This window comes from Rhinolophus ferrumequinum, chromosome 9 (assembly GCF_004115265.2).
Source record: "Rhinolophus ferrumequinum isolate MPI-CBG mRhiFer1 chromosome 9, mRhiFer1_v1.p, whole genome shotgun sequence".
Classification (NCBI taxonomy): Eukaryota; Metazoa; Chordata; class Mammalia; order Chiroptera; family Rhinolophidae; genus Rhinolophus; species Rhinolophus ferrumequinum.
Window position 1 is genome coordinate 10,400,557 of NC_046292.1, and position 26,741 is coordinate 10,427,297.

Below are 26,741 nucleotides of genomic sequence, written 5' to 3' on the forward strand. Positions count from 1 at the left end.
TTACCCTCTGGTAACCACTAAACTATTGTCTGTGTCTATGAGTTTTTGTTTCTCATTTGTTTGTCTTGTTCTTTTGTTGTTTTTGGTTTATATACCACATATCAGTGAAATCATATAGTTCTCTGCTTTTTCTGTCTGACTTATTTCGCTTAGCATTATACTCTCAAGATCCATCCATGTTGTCACAAATGTTCTTATGTCATCTTTTCTTACTGCCGAATAGTATTCCATTGTGTATATATACCACAACTTCTTTATCCATTCATCTATCGAAGGACATTTTGGTTGTTTCCATGTCTTGGCCACCGTAAACAAAGCTGCAATGAACATTGGAGCACACGTGTCTTTATGTATAAATGTTTTCAGATTTTGGGGTAGATTATTCTTACAGTACTTAGGATTTCACTCTGTGGATTAATTTGCTAGGGCTGCCGTAGGAAAATATCACATAAGCAGCAGAAATTTCTATTCTCACAGTTGTCGAGAAGTCCAAGATCGAGGTGTCGGCAGGTTGGTTTCTTGTGAGGCCTCTCCCCTTGGCTTGTAGATGGTCCTCTTCTCCCTGTGTGTTCACATGGTCGTCTCTCTATGTGCACATGTGTCTGGTGTCTCACTCTCTCTTTCTGTGCTCTAAACTCTTCTTATAAAGACACCAATCATATTGGATTAGGGCCCACCCTAACGACCCCATTTTAACTTAATTACCTCTTTAAAAGCCCTGTCTCCAAATACAGTCACATTCTGAAATTCCGGGGCTTAGGCTTCAACATATGAATTTAGAGGGCGGGGACAGAATTCAGCCCATAATGGTCGTGGGTTACCATTCTTGATTATGGATTAGCTTTGCCTTTGTTTACAGTTACCATTTAGTGCCAGGCAGATTTTAGTGATCCAGGGAAGAAGATACTTATAACTCCTAAAAGTTGGAATTACTGAAGTGTGTGTGTGTGTGTGTGTGTGTGTGTGTGTGTGTGTGTTACAGGCATTAGCAGACCTATTTTTGAGTAACTAAAAAGGGACAGACTGAACCATAGCAGCTGAGGGGCCGGGAGGTCTCTGGAGAGAGCGTACCACTGAAAACCATCGGTTCATTTATTCTAAAACAGACATTTTCAACCTGTTGTTCAGAAGCAGTCGTACTCGGATTTGCCAAAATGCTTTTCTGAGACTGAATAAAGAAGTTCTTGGAAAATGAAGGAACCTGTTTGGCACAATGTCTGACATGTGGCAGGCAGTCAGTAGATGCTTGCTGATGGTGCAGGACGAATGAATGAGCGGTTAAGATCAAATAGGAGTCTCTGATTGACCAGCTCCTTCATCACAAAGCTTAACTGCAATATACCACGCTAGGTGGTCTATTGAAAACTATTTAACGTCCCTAGTCTAGGAGCTGACATTAAAAGCCAACAGCAGAACATAAAGATTAAACCATTGCACAATTCAGGACGATAATGCATTTGCACCAAAGTGCAACATTATATTTCAAGTCTTCCAAGCAAGCATACACGATGTGAGATTATGTTATGACCACGTGCTTTGGAGTCAGATAGACCAGGGTTCAAATCTCAGCTTTGTCATTTACTGTCTTTGTGTCCTTAGACAAATTACTTACCCCAGGTTTCTTCATCTCTAAAATGGGTGTAATACTGTCAGACCAACAGGATTGTTACGAATATTAAATGAGAAAAGTTTTCATTAAGGACCTTATATATATTAAGCACTTAATAAATGAACAGTAGAGAATTTCTGATCGATTGAGTTTTCTGGTTTACCAAACTAAATTTTTTTTTTTTTAAAGATTTTACTGGGGAAGGGGAACAGGACTTTATTGGGAAACAGTGTATACTTTGTTTCTAAGTCAAGTTGTTGTCCTTTCAATCTTAGTTGTGGAGGGTGCCTGTTCAGGTTCAAGTTGTTGTCCTTTCAGTCTTAGTTGTGGAGGGCGCAGCTCAGCTCCAGGTCCCGTTGACGTTGCTAGTTGCAGAGGGCACAGCCCACCATCCCTTGCAGGAGTCGAACAGGCAACCTTGTGGTTGAGAGGATGTGCTCCAACCAACTGAGCCATCCGGGAGCTCAGTGGCAGCTCAGCGGCAGCTCAGCTCAAGGTGCCGTGTTCAATCTTAGTTGCAGGGGGAGCTGCCCACCATCCCTTGAGGGACTCGAGGAATTGAACTGGCAACCTTGTGGTTGAGAGCCCAGTCGCCCATGTGGGAATCGAACCGGCAGCCTTCGGAGTTAGGAGCATGGAGCTCTAACTGCCTGAGCCACCGGGCCAGCCCCAAACTAAAATTTTTGAAAGCACCTATTCTATAAACTCATTTGAAAATTCTTAAATGTACTAGTCAACTTTCTTCAAGTCACTCACAAGCAAGAACCAGCTTTTAACTTATTTTCAGCTGAGTCTTGAAAGGTGATTAGCAGTTGGCTGGGCAGGAAAGGGGGAGGAACACCACAGGCAGAGGGCACAGTGCAGGCCGGGAACAGGATTTTCAGGAGAGCCAGCAGCAGGTGTAGGTGAGAGAAGCGGAAGCAGGAGAGCATGCTGAGAGTCAGGTAGTAAGAAGCCTTAAATTCCACAGTAAGGAGTCTGGGCTTTATTTTATAGTATATAATAAAGCCAGGGAAAGTTTTTACATCGAAGAGTGATCTAATTAGATCGACGCTGACGGTTAAAGCTATGTGAAGAACAAGTTAAAGGTGAGGATGGAGGCAGGGAGGTTACCAGCCCTGGCAAGACAGCGACCACTGGCCTCAACTGGGGCAGTCGAAATAGAGAGAGGTGGACAAGGGTCAGGTCTCTCGTGGGTAGGATCGTGGAGGCCTGGAGGGACCTGGCTCCTGGAGACCATTTGAATGTGAGAAATGAGAAAAAGAAGAAGGTGAGGGGCGGTCACAATGGACTCTGCATTCTGACTCGACCTACTAGATGGGCAGGGAAAAATGGAATAATTGAATTTGGGGAGAAGTGGTTCTCAATTGTAACTACAGTTTAGACATACTGAATGTGATGATGTGAAAATAATACAAGAAAAATAATACTTTATAGTTGTTGAGAGTTTACCATATGCTAAGCACTATTATAAATATTAACTCATATTAGACAACGCTTTGAAGCAGGAGCTATTGTCATCCCTTCTACAGATTCTTAGCTCCCTGTCGGTACCTTGTCAAGGTCCCACAGTTGGTGCTGGGATTCGAACCCAGGTAGTGTGGCTCTATAGTCCATATACTGAACCCGATGCTGTACTGCCTTTCAGGTCCGTAAATCTTTTTTTTTTTTAGAACAAACTTCCCTATTTATTTATTTATTTATTTATTTATTTATTTTTACTTTCTGTTTTATTTTATTTTTTTATTTTTATTTTTTTAAATTTATTGGAGTGACAATTGTTAGTAAAATTACATAGATTTCAGGTGTACAATTCTGTATCACATCATCTATAAATTACATTGTGTGTTCACCACCCAGAGTCAGTTCTCCTTCCATCACAATATATTTGATCCCCCTTACCCTCATCTCCCACCCCCCGTCCGTGAATCTTTGATGACTGACTAGCTTGCCATTCTTTTTGGTTCATAATCCTAATGAGTCAGGACTCAAAATGACAAGGATGGAAGGAGCTGGATTTAGATCCATAGAAGCAATATTGATTATTTAGTCTGTTGCCCTGCTGCACAAACCCCCTCCCAGCCCCACCCTTTGGAACATCCAGATTAGCTGAAGATGCCTGATTGTCAGGTTCTGCTTGATTACAGTTGGGCGACATTGAGATGAGATCATTACAACATTCGTGGCCGTGCCCTGTCCACATGAAGAAGCCCTACCCTTTAAGACAAATGCTGCAGAAAATGTTTCTATTCTGAGTTGACAGAAGAGCAGACATTCTTAAAGATCAGCTGAGCGGTCTGGGGAGGCTTGGACGTTCTCTCAGAATAACATAAAACGCCTGAATTGCCACGCATGAACGAACTAGAACAGTTCTACCCCGAGGAGAAATGTTGCTATTTAGGGGGACTCGACAGTCATGCAGTGCGGTAATAACTAGTGTGCAAAAGCATCAACATTTAGAGAAGGCCGTGCTGTGGAGGAGGGCCCACAAATAGTCAGCACTGCCCCTGACCCTGAGGACCTTACCATTTAGTTGAAGAGGAGATACGTACCCCGAGAATTCACACCAGCCTCACATGTGCAAGTTCAGGCTACTATAGTGAGTAGAGGATGATGAGGAATTCATTCCATGTTGTCATTTAAAACTTTTTTCTTGATGACCTAGTACTATGTTAGACACTAACATATAGTAATAATAATAGTTTTTATAGAGCATTTGTTTTTCATTGTGCTAAATGCTTTGTATGGATTATCTTACCCCCAAAGCAATCCAGTGAGGGAGGGACTGTTATTATCCCTATTTTACAGATGAGCAAACTGAGGCCCAGGAAGGTTAAGGAACTAATTGAGGTCACACTGTCCAGAAGCAGCAGTGTTGGGATATGGACCCCGGAAGTGAACTCCAGATTCACTCTTTGAACCACTGTGCTGCACTGCTTCAGAAATAAGTCAGACTTGGTCCTTGTACCCAGGAAACCAAAATAAGAGACACACCTGAATCATCACAGCACACTCAGTGCTTGCCAGGAGGTGCAGACAGAGCTACCAGGGTGTGGAGGAGGTTCGTGTCTTGAAATCAAAAATCATTTTGGGGACACCCAGTTTAATCATGCAGCGATTATTCACCATGCCTTCTTATTTAAAAAGAAGGAGTGATGCCTCTCTTTCAAGGAATTGCTAAATATCGAACAAATTCATACTGTCTAGGTAAAGGGTCTACCTACAAATTGGTAAAAAAGGGAAAAAAACTGCTTTAGCTCCATGTCCTTGATTTTGTTTTATTTCACATTATTTTGCATCTCAGTGGTTGGCTTCTTAACGGGGTGTATTTAGCCAGATGTGAGAGTGGCATATTCTTCCATTGGGCTTCCTTAAGGCACATGTGAAAACTGGAAGAAAAATGAAGGTGTGTGAGCTACAGAGGGGAAAAAGGGTTCCCCTACACATTTTGGAGTGTGTAATGAAAGCAAATAGAATTTGGCTCCTCAAAACAGAGTCATGACTCAGAGATGTTTAGTGCTATACAGAAAGAAGACCCTCCTACAATCTAAAAAAAGAATTTTAAAAGTATTTTTGATTCCCCTGGATCGGCACCTTAGCCAGAAACATCAACAATGCCTATAAAAATCTAATAATGTTTCTGAAAGAGGTCACATGTGCTTTGCCTCTTTTAAAGTTTCGACCCCAGTTCGTTTGGATGCTGGGTTATGCGGAATCAAGATAAGACTACCTGAACAGTCTCACTCGCTGTTGGCCCAGCCGAGCTCCCTCTGTGAACCCTGAAGTTTGGAGTGTAGAGAATTTGAAGGCAGAGGAAGAGACAATGGAAAGTGTTGTTCACTGTGACTCAGCGACCCTAAGTCACGGCCAGTCATTATGGTCATTTCCCAGCCTGAGTCCTAGGGAGAAAAGAGTGCCTTACTCGTCCTTCACAGCTTGGAGGGGCGCTGGGGAGGGGTTCGATCTGGACTTTCAATGACTTTTGGAATCCTTATTATGCTCTTAAATACCTTTTCAGGAGGAAAAATACCACCAATTTAGACAGCGGATATTTATCATTCTTTATTCTATTCTAATCCTTATGATAGTTAATCTACAGGGGAGAAGTAAAATTCCTCCAGAATTTAGAACTGGGACTATAATAGTTAGTCTTAGTCCTTTGTAGAAATGATCGAAGAAAATAGCCTTTATAGATTGGAAACGCTGATTTAATGAAGGTGATGTGTGTAATTCCAAGGACTCAAAGGTAATTTTAAGTCAAAGAGATGAAACCTAATCACTTGTATTCTATTTTCACTGGGAAAAAGCTATGTTGCTGGGAGAATAGGAAAGGTGGGGAAAGGACAACCTAAAGATGGAGGGTTTGGCATTGTTTATCTCACTCTGTACAAGGAAGAGGCAGAGTCTGTTGGAGGATAAAATCCCACTCACATAAGAGACAGTGTCAGGCTCAGACTTCACCATGGTCTGGATGACATAATAATAATAGTAGTTACAATTAATTAGGCACCTACTGTATCCCAGGCTCTGGGTTAGGTTCTTTTTTATACTGTCATTTAATCCTCAAGAACTTATCTCTCTTTTACAACTAAAGAAACAGAGGCTCAGAGAGGTTAAATGACTTATCTAAAGTTACACAGCTAATGGGTAGCAGAGCTGGGCTTTCAATCTGGATCTGACTTTGAATACTTTACTTGATTCATTTATTTGTTTAAGAAAACAGTGAGTGCCTACTAAGTGCCAAGAACTGTTCTAGATATCAGGAATACAGTAGTGAACAAAGTAGCCCAAAATCCCTGCATTCGTTGAGTTTATATTCTAGTGAGTGGACACAAACAAACAAATAAAATATGCAGTCTGTCAGATGGTGACACGGCATGATAAAGCAGGGTGGTACTGGGGACTGCTGGGCTGAATGGTTGCTGTATTAAATTGGGCAGATGAGGAAGGTCTTCCTGAGAAGGCAGCCCGGCCCACAGGAGGTGAGACAGTGCATTTCAGGGATACCTGGGGGAAGAGAAGGAGCAGCAGATGCAAAGATCTCTTGAATTCTCCTTTGCTCTCCAAAGACTGACTATATCCCTCATCCTGACTTCAGGCCCATCAGCCACCTTTCCGATGACTAATTCGGTCCTTGTGTGTCCCAAAATCTGGTAGCGGGCACCCTGAATGACGCCGTTACTAGAAAGGCGTACTCCGCAGTATCGGGTAATAAATTGGCATCTGGTCTATGCAGCAGTCCCTGGGAAGGTCCTTCAGGGTGAGTTGGTCACTAAGAAATGGATTCCTCCAGTGTTCAGAACCTGGGCTGGAGGAGGTCGATGGAAAGGGGAGGATGCAGGCTTCACAGTCAGATGGGCCTGGGTTCACATCTTGGCTCCGCCACATACTGACTGTGATGCCAGCTTCTCTCAGCACCAGTGTCCTCATCCATGAAAAGTACAGTACTCACACTCAGGTGTTTGTGAGTATGAAAAGTGCTAGTATCTGGGAAGTCCTGGGCACGCTGCCTAACTTAGAGGGGCTCAAGGCACACTTACTCCACCCTGGGGCTTGTGCTGTGTGGCCGCTTGACCTCCCTTGGTGATGTCTCTTCTGGCTTTGCATAAAACCATGTCTCTCGGTGTATACTCTTGTTCTTTCTTCTGTGTGCATAATTCTTAGGTGTACTTGGATTTATTGGCCTTGTTCCATTCTATTGTTAACTCCTGTGAGTGATATAATAGTGCACCAGACTTGGTCTAAAACATCCAGTTTAGATTCTTGCTCTACAAAGTGGGATAAATCCCTTAATTTCTCTGAATCTCTTTCTTTATCTGTAAAGTGAGGGGAGTGGATTATGTGATGTCTAGGGTTCCTCCTTTCCTGCCCTTGAGATACTCCAGGGGTCTCACCTGCAGATAGATTTGTTTAGTCTACTCAGCAGTTTTAAAAGTAGTAAGTTTGTGATCCCTGCCGTTTACTCAGCAATTCCATTTTTGGAATTTAAGTAGGAAAGAAGCACACAAATGTACAAAGATGTATATGCAAAGATGTACAAGAATGCCCATCAAAATATTCTCTATAACAGTGAAAGCCAAAAGCAACTTCAGTGTGTAAAAAGAAAGAATTGGATAAATAGAGTGATGGCCCAGTTTCGGTGAGCTCCGACTGCGTGCCAAGTTCTGTTCCAGTGTTTGGGATGCATCAGTGAACTATACAGAGATCCCTGCCTTACATTCTGGCAGGGGAAGACAGACAATAGAAAACCGACAGGAAAACGAAAGTGGGTGATATGTCAGAAGATGGTAAGTTCTATGAAAAAAGGGAAAGTGAGTGGGTTGAGGGGGTTCCTGAGGGGAGAGGGAGCTTTAAATACCGGAGCCAGGACGCTCCTCGAGAACGACTTGCAAATGGTGAGTCAGTCAGCTATGCAGATGTCATACGCACTCCAGGCAGGAACGTGCCTGCATGTTTAAAAAAGAGCAAAGATGCTGGGGGCTGGAGCAAGGTGAGTGTGAGGAGAGGCCAGAGAGGAAAGAGGTGGGGGGCAGGGCGGGAACCAAGGGCCAAATACAAAGGGGTGGCCTTTGTGAAGATGGAGGCTTTTATTCTGAGAGAAACGGGGAGTCTTGGCAGGGTTTGGGCAGAGGAGTGATACGCGTATGACCCATGCTTATATCTTAGAAGGGACAGTCTGGCTACTGTGTTGACAATAGACTGTGGGGAGACAAGGAGAGACGCTGACCATTTAGGAGGAGTTGCAGCAATGCAAGGAAGAGAGATGATGACTCAGGCAGGTTTGCAAGGAAAGTGGAGAAAAATCGTCAAATTCCTGGCATAATTTGAAGACAGAACCCACAGGACTTGCTGACAGATTGGATGTGAGAGACAAGAGAAGTCAAAGATGACTCAAGATTTTCAGCCAAAGTAATGGGGAGGAGGGAGCTGCCATCCATGAAATGGTGAAGGCCTGGGAGGGAATAGTTTGAGGGAGGAGATCACGAGTTCGATTTTAGAACTGTTGACTTCCAATTGTAGAGAATATTTGCATGGGCATTGTGGTACATCTTTGTATACACATCTTTGTACTCTTGTGTGATCCTTTCCTAATGAAATTCCAAATGTTAAGCTTGAGAAGTCTGTTAGACATGCAAGAGAAAAATGTCTATTTACTTCTTATTAATATTTAATGTACCTCCAGTACTTAGCAGAGTAACTGAATAACCAAATACATTGGTTGAGTGAAAGAACAAGAAAAGTTATTCAAGTATTACATGAAATAAGTATCAGATGCTCCCACTGTATGCGTGCATGCGTGCGTGTGTGTGTATTTGTGTGCAGACACAGATATATTTGTATAAGAAAAGGTACAAACAGATAGATGCCAAAGTAGCAACAGTAGTTATATGGCATATGGCTTTTGAGTGATTTTAACTTAATTTCTTTCTCTTTTTGACAATCTGTATTTTCTAGTATCTTTATAAAATGATTTCTAGAAAAGGGAGACATGCTCTGGAGAGTGAGAAGTCTATGACTTATATCGATAAATCATTTTTTCCAACCATTAGTGAGTTGTTGAACCCTTGGATTATTTACATGTTTCTTCTTTATGAGTAGGAACACTAAACATATTGTTCTCTTTTCTTTTGAAGTATTTCATGGTCTACTCCCAAAATTAGAAACAACAGATAAAGAGATATAAAGATTTGTAGCTCTTCTTAAATACTGCCAGATTGCTCTGCAGAAAAACTGAAACTGGATTTAGAATTCCAGCAGTGAAAGAATGTTAGACAGTCTGCTAGAAAAGATAGCCCCTCCTAGTAAGTCGGAATTTCAGTTTCACCCCCAAAATTGCTTAGCGACATTGCTTCAACTGCCAGGGGCATAAAAAGGCTTCATGGAGGTCTCCATACTTTTCAGGTGTGGGAATCGGCGTGGTCCATGCGGGGTACGAGAGACGCCTGGCTCATCACCTGGGGGCACACAGCACGCCCTCGATCCTAGGAATCATAAATGGGAAAATCTCCTTCTTCCACAACGCCGTGGTCCGTGAGAATCTGCGGCAGTTTGTAGAGAGTCTTCTTCCAGGGAACTTGGTGGAGAAAGTAAGTACCTGGCTGAGAAGTAGAGGTGCCTGGGACTGCTAACTGCCCTCTCTGTGGTCATCTCAGACCTGAGATTCATTTCAAGCAGGGCAAGACACTGATTAATTAATGTTAATTAATTAATCACTCAAACTAAATCATTTCAGTGAAGTCTGTCAGAGACTGAAAATTGAAAGAGATGAATTTGAGAGACTGAAAGAATTCCTCCCTGTTAATAACTACGGTGCAGATTTACACTGCCCTAGGAATCTGAGCCTAAAATGACAGTGACTTATTTTCTAAACAAACAAAAAAAAATCAGACCACAGCGTAGGATGAAGGGTTTCTTTCCGACTCATGAATTTGTTCGTTTGAAGATACTTCTCCTATGAGTATTCAAATTATATCTGATTATATATTTAATGATCCTATCTATAGAAAATAACAGATTCCATGAAATCAAATATTATTGTTGGAACTTTCAAGACATAGTGATGCAATAGTATGAATAAATTTTATAAACAAAAGGTTGAGCTAAAGAAGCCAGGTACAAAGAGTTGACACTAGTTTATGATTTTTATATTTGAGAGGCATTTTTTTCCCAGTATCTTAAGTTAGGGATCAAAGGAACTAGAACAGGATTCTGGTTTGCATTAAATGATTTATTCCTTTAACGATCCCAGGGAGACTGAACATAACAGTCATTACCATTGTATTCCTACATGTACCATATTCAGAGACTGTCCTGCCAGGATCAATGTCCACAGAATATTTGTTGGGATTAGCTTGAAAGGAAATTGTCAGAGAGCATTGTAGGCTCATAAAACAATGACAGGTTGTCCTGCTAGGTCCTCAAACCTTTATGTAATAGCCGTTCTGTGCCAGGCACTATGGTAAGTGTTGAGGACATTTTCCAAGGAGATCCCAGTCTAGTGGGTGATTATTTCCATCCGGCATGTTAAGAGCCTGTTCTAAAGAGTTCAGAAAGGCTTCCTGGCAGAAATGAGCCCTGTACTGAGTTTACCAGGTGAGGAGAGAGAAGTAAGGCGTGAGCTCCAGACCGGCAGAGGTCTGGGACACGAGACAGTCCACTCTGTATGAGGTAGTCATTAGTGAGTGGGAGAGGACCAGATGAGAGCGGTTAACAGGAAAGCCCGCTGTGGGGGCCTCAGAGGGCCTGACGCCCCTTTAAGGAATTCAGGCCTTGGCTTGCAGGTGATGGAGCCATTGAAGGGGGTTGAGCAATGGGGTGAGGTGATCAGGTTGAGGTTTTATGTAGATCATTTTGGAAGCAGAGTGGAAAGATACTTTTTTGACCTACTATAGAAAAATTTCTAGATAGAAATTTAATTATGCATGTTTTTAATTTGTTCCCTCAGTAAGATTATTTTAAGTCATAAACAGAGAAACACTAAAGTACCAATTCAGATGGCAATAAATGAAATTATATAATGTATAGATGGGGTGGGCCCACTTATTTTTATTTAAGCCATTTTAAAACAGCAATTGTATTATCTTCTGCATTACATTAAGGTTAGTAAGTGTGGTCTATAATTAAGCAAGAACCAACTTTGAAACCTCAATTTTTTAATAATATGGTCAGTAATTGTTTTGGAAAAGATTATGATTTCAGTCTGTAAGAGTTAGAACACATGAAAATATGAGATCAATATCTGTTCTTTAAGTAATTTTAGTCAAATGAAGACAAAAGATTAGGTGTCTGGATTTCTTATTTTTACAAAATATTTTATACATATTTGATTTTATTTATCTATTGGCTGGATTATAATACAGCTGTTGAAAAGTAAATATTGAAACTAACATCCTCTTTTCAATTTAAGGTTACAAATAAAAATTATGTCAGATTCCTCTCTGGCTGGCAGCAGGAGAATAAACCACGCGTCCTTCTGTTTGATCAAATGCCTGTTGTACCACTGCTATACAAGGTACTTTATGTTCCGGGGTAATGTTTCCTCTTATTTTGGTGGAAAGAACTTGTACTCTGATTGTCCTTTTTGTAACTAGAAGTTTATCCCATGAGAAATGTTTGAAGACCACACATTTGCCCGAACCACCATACACTGCGCACCCACTAACACTATTGTTACGCTAGTGCTTTCCGTATACATAATATCATTTCATCTTTTGAAGAGCCCAATGACATAGATATTATCCCTATTTTATAGACCAAGATACTGAAGCTCAGAGTATTTGTATAACCGACTAAGGTCTCCCTACAGTATGGGGAATATTGATTCCCTTGAAGCCTGTCTGACTCCAGACCTGCCCTCTGAATGACACCCTATTCTACACTTATAGCACACCTCTGGTTGTCACTGTGACATGAGATGGGAGAGGGAGGTGTCCTGCTTGACCCTTGGCATGGCACTGCCATCCTACATAATTGGGGTACAGGTAATTCCTACAGTACTCCATGTCTCCGACCCAGTACAGATCTCGGTAAGATGCATATTTTGCTCTAGCTGAAAAAAAAGAATTAGTTGTGTTCAGCTTTGTTGATACAGTTTTCGTGCATGGAAGACCATAGAATTCCTACAAGTGTACAGAGGTCTATAGCAGCCCAGGAGAGCTATACAATAGCATTCATCCCCACCCACGGATGTGAACAGGTCACTCTTGATTTGTAATTTAGATGCTGTGCTATCGATTTCATTTCTTCCTCTCTATTGTGCCCTAACAGTTGACTGCTTTTGCATACAAAGATTACTTGTCATTTGGTTACGTCTGTGTCGGTTTGAGAGGAGCGGAAGAGATGACGAGGCAGTACAACGTCAATGTCTATGCCCCCACCATCTTGATCTTTAAAGAACACGTAAATAAGCCTGCAGATGTCATCCAGGTACGTGAGAGTCGCCTGGTCTTAAGAGCACCCTCACATTTTATCTCGAGCCTTCATATACATACTAAACAGCAAAACTGAACAAAGCAGGTGAGGAGGAGAAACTAGTTTTTAATTTCTTCCTTCAGGGACACAAAATTTAAAAACAAGTTTGGTTTTCATCTGATTTGATACTATTTTGCTTAAAAAATAATCTTTTGACAGAAAGTAGAATGGTGGTTGCCAAGGGGTGGGGGAGGAGGGAAAAAGCAGTGTTTAATGGGTGTGTTTTCAGTTTGGGAAGATGAAAATGTTCAGGGAGATGGATGGTGGTGTAGGTTGCAGAACAACGGGAATGTACTTAATGCCACAGAAATACAAACTTGAAAATGGTTAAAATAGTAGATTTCATGTTATGTATATTTTACCACAAAAATAAAATAATAAATAGTAATAACTTTTTACCTATAAAGTACTCCTGTTGGAAAATCAATAACCTTATTCTAAAATAAATTACAAAAAAAATTTTTGGTTAAATATAAAACAATAGTAAAAAAGGAATTTAAAAACCATAAACTAACTCAGAGAGCATATAGTGAATATCTGATCTTAAGAGAGGAAAGGGCTAAAGTCACGGGGAAAAATATTGTTGAAAAATCTTAATAACTTGATTCTAAGTTTTAAATTTTTATATAAATACTTTAAAAATTTAAAGTTAAACAATAAACTGGGGGACTGTTTACAGCCAATATAAAAAATTGATATCTTCAATTTCAAAAGACCTTCTTTTAGAGTGATGAAAATGTTTTGGAACTAGGTAGAGGTGATGGTTACACGACATTGTGAATATACTCAACGCTGCTGAGTGGTACACTTTAAAATGGTTTATTTTAAATTATGTAAATTTCACCTAAAAAAAAAATTTAAATGAACCTTCCCCGCCCCAAGATGGGCTAAGAATATGAACAAAATTCTGAGAAGAGATTCAAGTGACTAATAAACACTTTTAAAAATTAAATCTCACTAATAATCAGAGAAAAGCAAATTTAACATTTTCCTCTCCCATTGTTAAAGATTTTCAAAATAAAAACAGTAGTGTTGAAGGTATAGAGAAACAGGCATTCTTTTTTTTTTTTTTTAACTTGCTGGAGGAAGCTTCAAAAGTTTTCCGAAAAGCAATCGGGTGATAACTGCCTGGATTCATTCAGCAAGAGTACTTCTGAGTACCTGATAGTATGTGCCAGACACGGCTCAGCGTGCCAGGATCCAGCCCGAACAAAACCAACAGACCTCCCCGCCCTGTGTTCTAGTGGGGAGGTGAGACACTCAGCGTAACATACTATCGGGGTATGTTACACAGTGATAAGTGCAAAGGAGGAAAACGAAGTGGGAAAGAGGAATGTGGAAGATTGGGGGAGAAGGTTCACGTTTTTAAGATAAAGTGGCCAAGAAGGACCTCATTAAGATGACGCTTGAGTAGAGAGACCTGAGGGAGGTGAGGTTACCTTTTAGGAATCTGTCCTCAGGGAAGAGGAACTCAGACAAAGAACTACACACAGAGATGTTAAGTATCATTCATAATAGCCAAATGAAGGGAAATATAAGTATCCAGCAGTAGGATAATTATCGGTACATCCCAAACAGGGACTATTATACAGCCATTTAAAGTGGCAATACAAGAATACTTAATGATGGGGATAATTCTCATAACATAATGATAAAGAGCAAGCAGGATGCAAAATTGTATGTGCAATTTAAATACTGATCCCAATTTTACAATATGAGAGAGAGAGAGAGAGAGTGTGTGTGTGCGCGCATGCATACACACGCAATGTGTACACAGGAGAAAACTGGAAATAAATATATCAAAACAGTAGTGATTATCTCTTAATGGAAAAATTGTATATTAATATTTGTATTTTTTAAAAAATCCCTATAATGAACGTGTTCTTTTATATTTTAATGTTATTTCTAAAAAATCAACAACGACCCTTTGACTTACTTTCTCTGAAAGGAGATTAGAATGGGAAGAATGAGAAATTCTGTAAAGTCCTTTATTTCATTCATTCAGGAAATTCATTGCCTGCCGGCTGTGGAGGAAATAGAGAGCCAGCTCTGACATCTGGAGTTAGTTTCTGTCCTCAAGCAGCTCACAGTCAGGAGAGGAGAGAGACCTGAAGGCAATTTCCACCCACCATAATAGGCAGCTCACTTAGATATATGGTAAACTCTGGGTGCTGTGTGGACATAGAAGGGTGCCTGAGACAAGGGAAAGAAGGGAAGGACATTGTGTGTGGCAGAACCAAACAAATTGGATAATAAGGAAAGAAAAGCAGGTTTAGGAAGAAGGTGATCAATTCCGTTATGGACATACTGAATTAGATCTGCCTATAGGAAATCTAAGGGGAGCTGTCCATCAGGCAGGCAGGCATAGGGATGTAGGCGCTAGGACAGGCGGATAGCTGGGGATAGAGATCTGTGGATCATCAATGAGTGATTAGAGGTTGAAGTCTGGAGTATGGGGAGATCTCCCAGGCATCATATGTAAAGTAAGGAGTGAAGGGGGCCAGGGACAAAACTCAGGACAACCACCAGCAAATAAAAAGAGAGGGTGCCTGGTGGTGACTGAGAAGGAGCTGAGAGTCAGGAAGAGAACAAATGCCGGTGGTGGGAGAGAGAAAAGGTCATCTCAATCCAAGGTTAATCTACATGTGAAGTTTGCCTAAATTGCTTTTTAATAATAGTTTATACACTTGAGAATTGTTTTTTATTCTCAGGGGAAAATTGTAAATCAAGTACATTTGCAAAATTGCTGGTACAGTGGATGCTTTACCAGTGTGCTGTTTATGGATATAAAAATACATGCTTGTCTTCCTAATCGCAAGTGGCTTAGTTAACACCAGAAGAACTGGTAATTTCATGCAGCTTTATCGAATCTGTTTTCATTTGCTACACAGTATTTGTGCTACACAGTATTATTATAATTTGTTGTTCATTCTTCTGTTAATGGACATTTCAGTGCTTTAAGAGCAGTGCTGCCACACACATCATATGTGTCCCAGTGGCCTGAGCACAAGTTTCTCTAAGGCAGCAGTTTTCAGAATGTGGTTCACAGACCCCGGGGTGGGCGTGGGATGGGGGTCCCAAAGGCCCCTTAAGGGAGTCTGTGAGATCAGAACTATCCTCATAATAATGCTCAGGTGTAATTTGTCCTTTTTCTCTGTGTTGACGCTTGCACTGATGGTGCAAAAGCAACAGTGGGTAAAACTAGCAAGTGTAAACTCAGGCCCGGGCCCCAGACCCACACTGACCGTGCTCTCCACCTGCCGTGAAAACAAACCAACAACACGTACGTCACTCCTAGCCTTGATGAAGCAGTAAGAAATGTTAACTCTATTAATAAACAAACTGACCCAGAATACATGTCTTTCGGTATTTTTAATATTCTGTGTGACAAAATGGGAAGTGTGCAAAAAGCAGTCAGCTTCATGTCAAAGTACCAAAGGTTGTCTTGAGAACAAGCATTTGTATGATTGTGAGATTTGAACTAGAAGGAATTTTTGTATTTCATCTAAATGTTCCAATTTAAATAACTTTTTTTTTTACTATGGTCAAGCTTATAAAGTAGTTTTCGGAACCTACGGGTTTATTAGCAAAGCATGGCTTTTCACAGCTCATGGATAATCTAACATGGCTGAAATAAAACTAAAAACGTTTTTTTTAAATAACTTTTTTTTTTTTTAACTTCTGCAACATAGGTAGTGATTCCTCCTCGTCATCCTTGATAGTGGTTATTTGTGCCTTCTCTTGTTTTCATGATTGGTTTTACCAGAGGTTTGTCTCTTTTATTAGCTCTCCTAAAGAACCAGTTTTGGCTTTGTTAATTCTTCATTTCTTTTTCTGTAGTTGTTTTGTTTAGTTGATTTCTATTTTTATCTTTATTATTTCCTTCTTTCTACTTTTATTTTTTGCTGTTTCTTTTTAATTTCTTGGTATGGGATATCTAGTTCATTAATTTCTTTTCTATTATATTTATTTTGACATTACCCTCCAATTACTACTTTATCTGCCTCCCAAAGTTTTAATAAATAGTATTTTCATTATTCATTCAAATTTAAAATATTTTCCAGTATCTGATATATTGTCTTAGATCAATAGGTTATTCAGACTGTGTTTCCTAATATGAAAGAATTTTCTGATTTATATTTTATATGGATTTCTATATTGTGGTTAGAGAACCTGCTATATATAATTTCAGTCCTTCAAAATGTATGAAAGTAATAACAAAGTGGTCATCATATAATTTTGTAGTCCACCTTTTGTACTTAGTAACTTTGTTACTTTGGAGTTTAATTGTTCACTTTGCTACAAATTTTAAATAGAAGTAAATTTGCCTAAAATTCAAAATGATTGGCTTTTTAAATCTGCCAACATAAAACAGTATACAAAGGTTAACCATGGAAAGAGCACTTGACTTTTCTTTGACCTGAAATAACTACACCATTGCTTTCAACCTGACATTGTTGTAATAGATCACATGTTTATTTGTTCAAACAGATCTTTCTTATTTTGTTATATTACTGTATGTAGCCAGGGTCAGCCATATTTTTATTAAGCTTATAAGTAAAGCCCATTTACAGTGAGAAAACTGAACGAAAATCAACTATTTTCTTGGTTTCTCTGTAGGCCCGCAATATGAAAAAACAGATCATTGATGATTTCATCACCCAAAACAAGTACCTATTGGCAGCCAGGCTCACCAACCAGAAGTTGTTCCATGAACTCTGCCCCGTGAAACGGTCTCACCGACAGAGGAAGTAAGTACTCAAGCCTTTTCCTCTGCTTGTCATTGCAGTAGAGGGGCCGTGTCACATTTTACTACAGGGCAATTAAGCATCTACTCTGTGACAGAATTAATGCTTTCTGTAACAAATACTGACTAACTACTATAATAGTGGTGGGGGGCAGATTAATCCAGGGTCCCTTAGGACCAAATTATTGCATGTGCCAGCCTGGCCTAGGGGTCAGACAAGATCTCCCTGGGGTGTAACACTTTAGCTGAGATCTGAAGAATGAGTAGACTTTAGCCAGGTGTCAGGGAGAGATGGTTACTTTAAAGAAGCATGGAGTATGAAGGAGTTATTATTCTGACCAGAGTATTCCATGCAGGGTGAGTCTTTGCAGGTCTTGGAGGGGGTCTTGGAGAAGAGCCAGGATAACAACTAAACAATGAGGAAATATAGGATACTGAGGAAATGTTAAAATAAAATAATTAACTGCGAATGGGAAGACCGAAGCATACTTACTTATACAAGTTTGTTACCAAAAAATACAGTGAACATTTAAATTTTTAAAAATTTATTACAGTAAAAGACACATTGTGATTAATCCCCCTCAAAATACTCCCCCTCACTTTGAACATACTTATCCCATCATTCTGGCCACTTTCTGAAGCAGTTCTGGAAGTCCTCTTTCATAAGTGTCTTTACTTGCGCTGTCATGGCTGCCTCAGTGGCCTGAATCGATTCAAAATGTTTGCCTTTCATGGTCATTTTGACGTTAGGGAAGAAACAGAAGTCTCACGGTGCCAGATACAGTGAATAAGGTAGATGAGGACACACCGTAATGTTTTTATTTGACAGAAATTGCCATACCAGAAGCAATGTGTGACACGGAGCCTTCCCGTTGTGATCACAAAATACTGCTGAATGCTGCTGCCGAGTGCCATCCAACGGAAAGGCAGAGATCTTCAATACGGGAAGCGGCGTGTCGAACCATAGTAACAGTGTTTGACAAGTTTCAACTTGTTTGGTACAGTCAATCGGGTGTGAGCTACGGTTGAGAGAAGGTGTGTTTTAAAGTGTACCGTAAATCATCCTCCATCATCACAATGCTCCGTGTCACACATCTGGTACAGCAATTTCATATAAAAACATTACAGTGTGTCCTCATCCACCTTATTCACCGGAATTGGGATCGTGTGATTTCTGGCTCTTCCCCAAAGTCAAAATGACCATGAAAGGTAAACATTTTGAATCGATTCAGGACATGGAGGCGGCCATGACAGCGCAACTAAAGACACTCACAAAAGAGATCTTCCAGAACTGCTTCAGAAAGTGGCAAGAATGAAGGATTAAGTGTGTCCAAAGCAAGGGGGAATATTTTGAGGGGGATTAATGGCAATGTGTCTTTTATTGTAATACGTTTTTTAAAATTTAAACATTCACCATATTGTTTCATCACACCTCGTATCTAAAAAGTCTGGAATACAGGGAAAATATTTGTTATGCCTTTAAATTTAGGACTGTTTCACCTATGAAAGGTATTTAGATATGGAAGGAAAAAATATTGGTCATATTATTTTAAAAGATCGCTAAAATAGTGTTTAAAGTAAGAAAATTTCCCTATATTTCCAGACTTTTCATATTCTTTTATAGAGTAAGAAGAAAGACTTGATTAGATAAAAAGAAGAATATGCTAGACTTTAAGGATTGTTATTTATACAGCCTTCAAAAAATATCCCAAACCCACGTACTTCTCACTTTTTACCACTGCCAGCCTAGAACAGGCCACTGTCACCTCTCATCAAGACCACCACGTTAGCCTTCTAACCAGTGTCTGCTTCCATTCCACTCTTGTACCTTCCGGTCAGTTCTCCACACATCAGCCAGGATATTTCTAAAACCATGAATTGGGTCAAGTCAGTCCCCAGCTCGAGGTCTTTGCCCTGGCAGTTCTCTCTGCCTGGAATGCTCTGACCCCATTTTCTCTTATGGCAGATTTCATTCAATCCTCTGCTCAAACGTCACCTTCTCAAGTGAGCAACCTGTCTAACGGAGTATGACTCCCACCCCACGCTGGACTCTCTCTCCCCACTTCTCTTCTTTATTTTTCCATAACACTTGTCACTGCTTGTCATGGTCTATCTATTCACTTATTGTCTGTCTTCCCCACTGGAATATAATCTCCACAAGGGTAAGAACGTTGTATGTCTTACCTGGCATATAGTAAGTGCTCAGTAAATATTAGGGGGAGTGAATGAATGAGTGATTAGCTAAACTTCCCATTGAAACCACTCCAATGGAAGCCCTTCAGAAGCAGCCTCAGTGGCCTCTGGCCTGAGAGATTCGACCAGCCCTGCCTGTGGTGGAAAAACTAGAACAGATGGCTTCTGACAGGCGCTTCTGCAACAAGGATTCAGTGACCATTGCCTTAAAAGAAATCCCTAAGTATGAGAAAGTTTGGTTTGGGGGAAACATCACCAGTCTCCCCCAAAAGAAGCAGGTCATGAATGACTTGTAACACACAGCTTTCAATAGTGACGTGCGTTCACTTCTCCAGATGAGCCCTCCCCTTCTTCAGTCACTCACTGTTAAAGGTTCTGGTCATGGCCTCGGGGACTGGTTATAAAGCCTTCTCTTGTGTTGTGGTGCAGATACTGTGTGGTGTTACTGACTGCCGAGGCCGCCCAGCTGGGCACACCCTTTGAGGCCTTCCTGTCCTTCGCCCTGGCAAACACACAGGACATAGTAAGGTTCGTGCATGTCTACAGCGATCGGCAGCCGGAGTTTGCCAACACCTTACTACCGGACAGTGAGACATTCGGAGGAAAATCAGCAGTGAGTCGTGATGTCTCTCCTGATCCCAAGCTCTTCACAAGCACGTGGCCCTTGATTCTGTTTCCTCCTTCCTCAGGGGTTTTGAACACAGATTCCAGCAAATCCAGAAACCTCTGAGCCTGTTTTGAAAGCCTACTCTTTTTTTTATTATTATTAGTTTCAGGTATACAAAACAATGTAATAGTAGACATTTACACCCCTCACAAAGTGGTAACTCCCCTCCCCCAATCTACTACCCCTCTGACATGGTATATAGCTGTTACAATTCCATTGACTCTATTCTCTACGCTGTACTCCACATCCCGTGACCATGTATATATTAAACTATAGTTGACATTGTTATTCAGCTTCAGCTTCAGGTGTGCACTGCAGTGGTCAGGCATCTACACTGTCCCTGAAGTCATCTCCCTAATAAGACAAGTGTCCATCGGATACCCTATAAAATCTTTACAACATTATTAATTATATTCCCCAAACTGTCTTTCGTATCCCCGTGGCCACCTTGTGGTTACCAGTTTGTGAAAGCCTGCTCTTAAGACAGTCTTTCACCCTGGTGATTTCAGCTCCGAGATTGTCAGCCGGGGGCCTTCACAGAAACTACTTTTCCTATGGCTAAAGAATACAGAGCCTCAGTCCTTTTCACCAGTTTTTCCCCATGGCAGGCCCAGCCTTGCAGTATGTAGTTTGCAAAATCTTCCTGAGACTACCAGCACCACGCTTTCGGCATTTCTCCCTCCTTCACTTCTGCCTTCGCATCATCCTGATGGTCTCTCCTTCCTCCCACGTCCTCAGTCATCACTCTCTACAGAAGCATGAAATTCTCTGTCTCATCATTTTTGTAATCGTGGAAAATCTCTCTAAAAAACAAACGCTTCCTTTATTGTTAAATTAAGTCAGACATTCTAGAACAAAGTTTATTGAGAAAAAAGAGCTTTATCTTTTAACAGAAGCCTTGGAAATTCATAAAAATAATTTCTCTTGTCAGAAACATTTAAATCTCTTGCAGATGTTTTATACTGATCCCTATTTGTATTTGAGCTTACTGCTGACTTCACCAGACCCTTTTTTCCATCCTCCCTGTAACTTACCATTCTTTTGAGGCTTCTAATGGTTTTTCCTCTTTTTCTCCCAGGTGTCTATCTTAGAAAGACGCAACATGGCAGGCAGGGTGGTCTATAAAACCCTGGAAGATCCCTGGACTGGGAGCGAGAACGATAAATTCATTCTTCTGGGTTATCTCGACCAACTGCGGAAAGACCCAGCTCTCCTGTCCTCGGAAGCTGTGCTCCCTGACTTGACCGATGAGCTTGCCCCTGTAAGCATGTGGCCCCGGAGCGTGGGCACTGGGCAGGGCTGGTGAGCTCCCAAGGCCCGAGCACAGGTTCAGCACCAGCACTGTGCTGAGAAAGGGCTCCTCCCACCGGCGCTTGGGAGTCCCGTCCTGACCGTCATCCATTTTCTCTCTCAATAGATTTTTCTCCTTCGGTGGCTGTACTCTGCCTCTGACTACATCTCAGACTGCTGGGATAGCATCTTTCACAACAACTGGTAGGAATATTGCTAGATTGCATTTCTTTTGCTCCATTAATAGCAGGACCACTGTTTTTGTTTTGGAAAGAGTCTGTCCTTTGCTATGAGTGTATACTCAATATGGGCAAGTAGAAGAATGTTTACACATTATCAACAACGGTTCCGCTTTTCTTTTCTTTACGTAGCTTCACTTATTTCATGTTTGCTGATTGAGACTTTCCCACAGGTTGGGAAAGAAAAAATCAGCACCGGCTGCCCTTCCAGACAGCAGAGTCTGGGACCATCCTCTTCATCAGGGCACCTCTGGTGCCCAGCCCAGGGCCTGACCCTCATGGAGTCCAGTGTAGAGATATACAAACCCATTGATGAATTAATCAGAGATGGAAGGGATAGGGATAGCCCACTCCCACCCCAAGAAGACTGTGGGATTCTGAAGGACGGAAGCCCATCTCATTTGTGTTTGTGATTCCTGGCACCCGGCACAGCTCCTGAAAAATGGAGGGCCTTTGATGAGTGTTCGTGGGTGAATAAAATTTTAGAACACCAGTCCTATAGGAAATTGTGAAAGGTCAACTTGTTCTCCCTACTCCACTCCTGTGGGTCACATCTGAATTATTCCAGCCAGGAAAAAAACATTCAAAATCAAGGAAATAACTCCACAGACTTTTTAGTCACTGAGACTACCCTCAATATCCGAATGTTCCTCCATGATCACAAGTTAAATCCTTTGTTACCCCTCTCACTGTTCCTTCTGCAGGATGTTTTAAGCACTGCCTGTGGTACTGAGACCTAAAATCAAACTTACAGAATAAGCCATTTGCAAATTAAAACAGGGAGGGGAAAATCTCCATTTATCCCACAACACCCCCCAAAAAACCCTCTATTTGTATGAAATTAGAAAGTTGCTATGAAAGCTTTTTGGTTTGGGCTTTTTTGGGTTTTGTTTTTTTGAGCCAGAGAGAGGAAACCTAGAATCATTAATTGGTACATCACAGCAGCCCATCTTGAGCTGAGCAGAGTCTGTAAGTTCGTTCACTTTGTTTTAGGAGGGAAATGATGCCCCTTCTGTCCCTGGTCTTCTCTGCCCTCTTCATCCTCTTCGGCACCGTCATCGTTCAGGCTTTCAGGTAACAGCCTCCATCCCTCTCCATGTACTTTCTCAAGGGAGAGCCCCAAACCTCATGGTGGTTTGTCCTCTTGTGCTGTAAAACGCCTTTTTTCTCACTTTAGTGACTCAAATGATGAGCGTGAGTCAAACCCTCCAGATAAAGAAGAAGCCCATGAGAAGGCCGGGAAGACTGAGCCCAGCATCACCAAAGAAAACAGCAGGTTTCTCGAACAAAACACCAAACCCACCTCCCCTCAGCAGCAGACGCACAGTCCACGTGGTCTAATAAAGCAGTGTTTGAATATGGACATATTCAAACATATAAGAACTCTGGTTCAGCTCCTTGTGCGTGAGATGTGGGCGTAGGGAAAAGTCACTGCTGAGCCGTGTTCACTGAGACCCTCTAGGCATTTAGACACTGGACCTCCATCCACTCAGCACCATTGGTTTCTCAGTCTCAGATTTAATGAGGGCAGGAAGCAAAGAAGTGTGTCAGAGATGCTAGATGAGCCAGAAGAAGAAAGTGATGAGTCACCATAACTGTCAGTGATCTTCATCCTGTCCTAAAGCTGCTTCTACACCGACTGAATGGCTCTTTGTAGGCCTGGGATTGCCCAGTCGTCGGGACCATCCCCGTCCTGCCAGAGTGTCAGGCTCGAGAACATTATCACATATCTAGTCTGATTAGAGCATAGCATTTTCTTCCACTTGTTCCTTTGAAAAGTTACAGCCTTCCCCTATCCTGATAATATCCTAACTCCTCACTATTTCTCCACAGCAAGATTCCTAAAAAAGGCTTTGTGGAGGTAACTGAACTCACAGATGTGACGTACACCAGTAACTTGGTGCGCCTGAGGCCAGGCCACATGAACGTGGTCCTCATCCTGTCGAATTCCACCAAGACCAGCCTACTGCAGAAATTCGCTTTGGAGGTCTACACGTTTACTGGGTAAGCTCAAGTGTGTGAGCGACAGATGGAGAAAGAGGGACACAGAGCAAGCTCATTTGCGTAAGGAGGGGACCGGAGGAAAACCCCATCCTTTCCTCTTGTATCTGTGCAGCAAGAGGTTGGCTGTGACCTTTCTAACCCAGAAATCTAAGCCATCATGAGGGGACCTTTTTCACCCCTTGTCTTCGTGTCCTGTTGGTTCTTCTCTGAGCCCTTTCAGGAAACTATTCTGGAGATCTTGTGTATTTTCCTGAAGCTGGACACTTTGAGAATGACGTTAAGTCACACCCAGCAAGGGACGGGGAAATGGATGAGTGGAGTGGTGCAGCTCTTGTAAAAGCCCTCCGGCCCCACAGAAATCCGTCACATTTTTTCTATATTCTGGCACATATGACGTGCAACCCCTTCCTATTACTTGAAGTCTGACTGAGGTATTTCTGTTCCCTGCAATTGAATGTGTCCGGAAATACCCTAAATCCTCATTCTCTTCTTCCTACAGGAGCAGCTGCCTACACTTCTCCTTCCTGAGTCTAGATAAACACAGAGAATGGCTCGAATACTTATTAGAATTTGCTCAAGATGTAGCCCCAATCCCAAACCAGTATGACAAGCACTTCATGGAACGTGACTACACTGGTTATGTACTGGCTCTGAATGGCCACAAGAAATACTTCTGCCTTTTCAAGCCCCAAAAAACAGTGGAAGAGGAGGAAGCCATGGGGGCCTGCGGCGGTCTTGACTCTCCCCTCCATTTGGGTGAATCTCGGGGAAAATCTTCCTGTGGCCTTGGATCCAGGCCCATCAAAGGAAAACTGAGCAAGTTGTCCTTATGGATGGAACGCCTGTTGGAAGGCTCCTTACAGAGGTTTTATATCCCATCGTGGCCTGAACTAGACTGAGAGGATTTCAGAAAGAGACTTGAACTCTTCAGGCTTTTTAACAGGCCCCTGCGAACAGGTATTTTCAGGACTCAAACTGTCACAATGGACAGAGTATAGATTTTAGATGATTCTTCTAGAACAGTGGCTAGAAGAATCTTTCCTTTGTCCCGTTCTAACCTAGGAGTAAAAAACACCACAAGTTGAATTCCCTAGATCAAAATATTTTCCTTTGGGGTTTTTTCCCTCATTTGAATGCCGCACTATTTAAAATAGACTGCTCATTTCTGCTCCCTTTCTTGTCCCCTTCGGTGCTCGCAGCACCCTCCCCTGTCCTGTGCTATGGGAGAAACACCCTATAGCGGTACCTAGACGGAACCTCGCAGAGCCTGGTGTGTTCATCGCTGGATGGGTCATTTGCCCCCCCTCCCCCTCCGGCTCCCGCTCCCGCTCCCGCTCCCGCTCCCGCTGTGCTGCTGCCACGGTGCATGCTGTAACGGTGGGGGGCGACCCACAGCAGCTTCTGGGCCCTGCATCTTGAAAGGGGCCTGGTTCCAAGCAATCTTACATTTGACGGTTTTTCTGGTAGTAAGTAGCTAAAGTCTATTTGGGGGTATCCCCCTACAGCAGTTCGTCGGCCACGGTTTTAAAAGGATGGGATGGGTAGGGGTTCTGCATGTGAGTCTGGTTTTCTTCTCAAGGCAAGAACAGGGAGGGCTGGGCAGTGACTGAAGGGGACCCCCTTGTGAGCGTCCCATCAGCCGCCTCCCCAGCACTAAACGTAGCCAGGAAGGATTCACACGGCAAGAAGTACTGTAATGACTTGAGCCATTTACGTTTTCGGATGCCTTTCTGCCTCTGTGAGTTTTAGGGTATGGATATTAGGAGCCATAACTTTAATCTTGTTCTCTGAATGTAGAGATGAGCTGCTATAAGCCAGTAGATGTTCAACTGAAGACACATTATTCCCACCTGCCATGAGTCAGGCTCAAGGAATCTTTTCACTCCAGTGGTGTCTCTTTAGTAAAATACCAGACGTGTCTTTGTATCAAGGAACCTAACATTTCTCAACAATTGTATTTTGAACTCTGTTACCCCAAAAGTGCTGTATCTTCAACTTCTCTTTTGTGACAAGTGAACCAAGACTTGTTCTAGACTCCTGTTTTGCAAAAGGCTTAACTTTGAGCTTCTGGCCTATATTTTGATGTCTCATCTTAATTGTTTCACTCGTAACTTACAGCTGCTTCACTAGTAACAGGGTCAGACCTGTCATTAGCTTGCTGAGCTGCAGTGTACGATGGATTCCAGGCTGGATCATACCAGCCAATTAAAGAGCTTACCTTTTCTTTTCAGGGCAAAACCACCAGTGGAGTTTGGACGACCTCGAAGAGTGGTCTGTTCAAATGTCAGAGCAAATTGCTCTTTAAAGGCAATTTGTAAAGTGAAGGGTCAAAATCAGTGATGGGACAAAATGAGTTAGTATTTTCTTCAAACATAATTGCTTTAAACTAAACCATTTGGATCCTGAATGAGTTAAATGTTGAGCTATAGTGGCAAGTAATAAATTATTTGAGCCCAGGAATTCCTGTAGTTTTCACGGAATCGATAGCTTTATGGAAAAAAATAAATCACTGCCAGGCTTCATTGTTCCACGTGATCCCCTAAAAGTGGATGCTTACTGATTGCCATAGCTCACGGCACCTGCCCAGGTAGAAATGATCACGGAGTTCATTTGGATGCTTGATGCTTATTCTCTGGGTCTTTTATGGCCAGGTTGCTTATATGACTATGTTTTGATTCAGTGGTAGGTTTTCATTTTTAATTTCTGGTATTAATGGAATTCCTGACCTTAATTTCTGAAAACCAAAAACTCCCCAGATTTATTCATTTAAAAAATGTTTTATCATTAAAATAAAAAGCACCTTCAGACAGCTGTACCTTCCATTTGTACTAAGAAAGTGAGAATAGGATTGAAGACATTCCTGGCAAATATTTTAGTCCAAAAACTCTTCTACAGATCTCTTTGGGGGCTGTTAGATCTGTTTCCCAAGAGGACCCTAGGGAGCTTTTATTTTAAAATGAACTTTACCCTTGACCTCCCACGCTTTTCCTCCCGAATGCTGTTCCCATTAATTTGAATACT

General features: G+C 41.7%; 1 protein-coding gene across 3 annotated transcripts in view; it reads left to right on the forward strand.

Annotated features, from left to right (window-relative positions):
• DNAJC16 (DnaJ heat shock protein family (Hsp40) member C16) overlaps window positions 1-24,806 on the forward strand; it is a 33,087-nt gene extending 8,281 nt beyond the window's left edge. For all 3 annotated transcript variants that reach the window (XM_033114548.1, XM_033114550.1, XM_033114549.1), the window contains 11 exons: window positions 9,512-9,696; window positions 11,517-11,621; window positions 12,377-12,535; window positions 17,201-17,331; window positions 19,950-20,133; window positions 21,266-21,448; window positions 21,605-21,681; window positions 22,710-22,790; window positions 22,894-22,992; window positions 23,550-23,720; window positions 24,220-24,806. In XM_033114548.1, coding sequence (XP_032970439.1) covers window positions 9,512-9,696; window positions 11,517-11,621; window positions 12,377-12,535; window positions 17,201-17,331; window positions 19,950-20,133; window positions 21,266-21,448; window positions 21,605-21,681; window positions 22,710-22,790; window positions 22,894-22,992; window positions 23,550-23,720; window positions 24,220-24,619 — 1,775 coding nt within the window. In that variant the 3' untranslated portion in view covers window positions 24,620-24,806. The remainder of the gene's footprint in view (window positions 1-9,511; window positions 9,697-11,516; window positions 11,622-12,376; window positions 12,536-17,200; window positions 17,332-19,949; window positions 20,134-21,265; window positions 21,449-21,604; window positions 21,682-22,709; window positions 22,791-22,893; window positions 22,993-23,549; window positions 23,721-24,219) is intronic.
• Window positions 24,807-26,741: the final 1,935 nt, after the last annotated feature.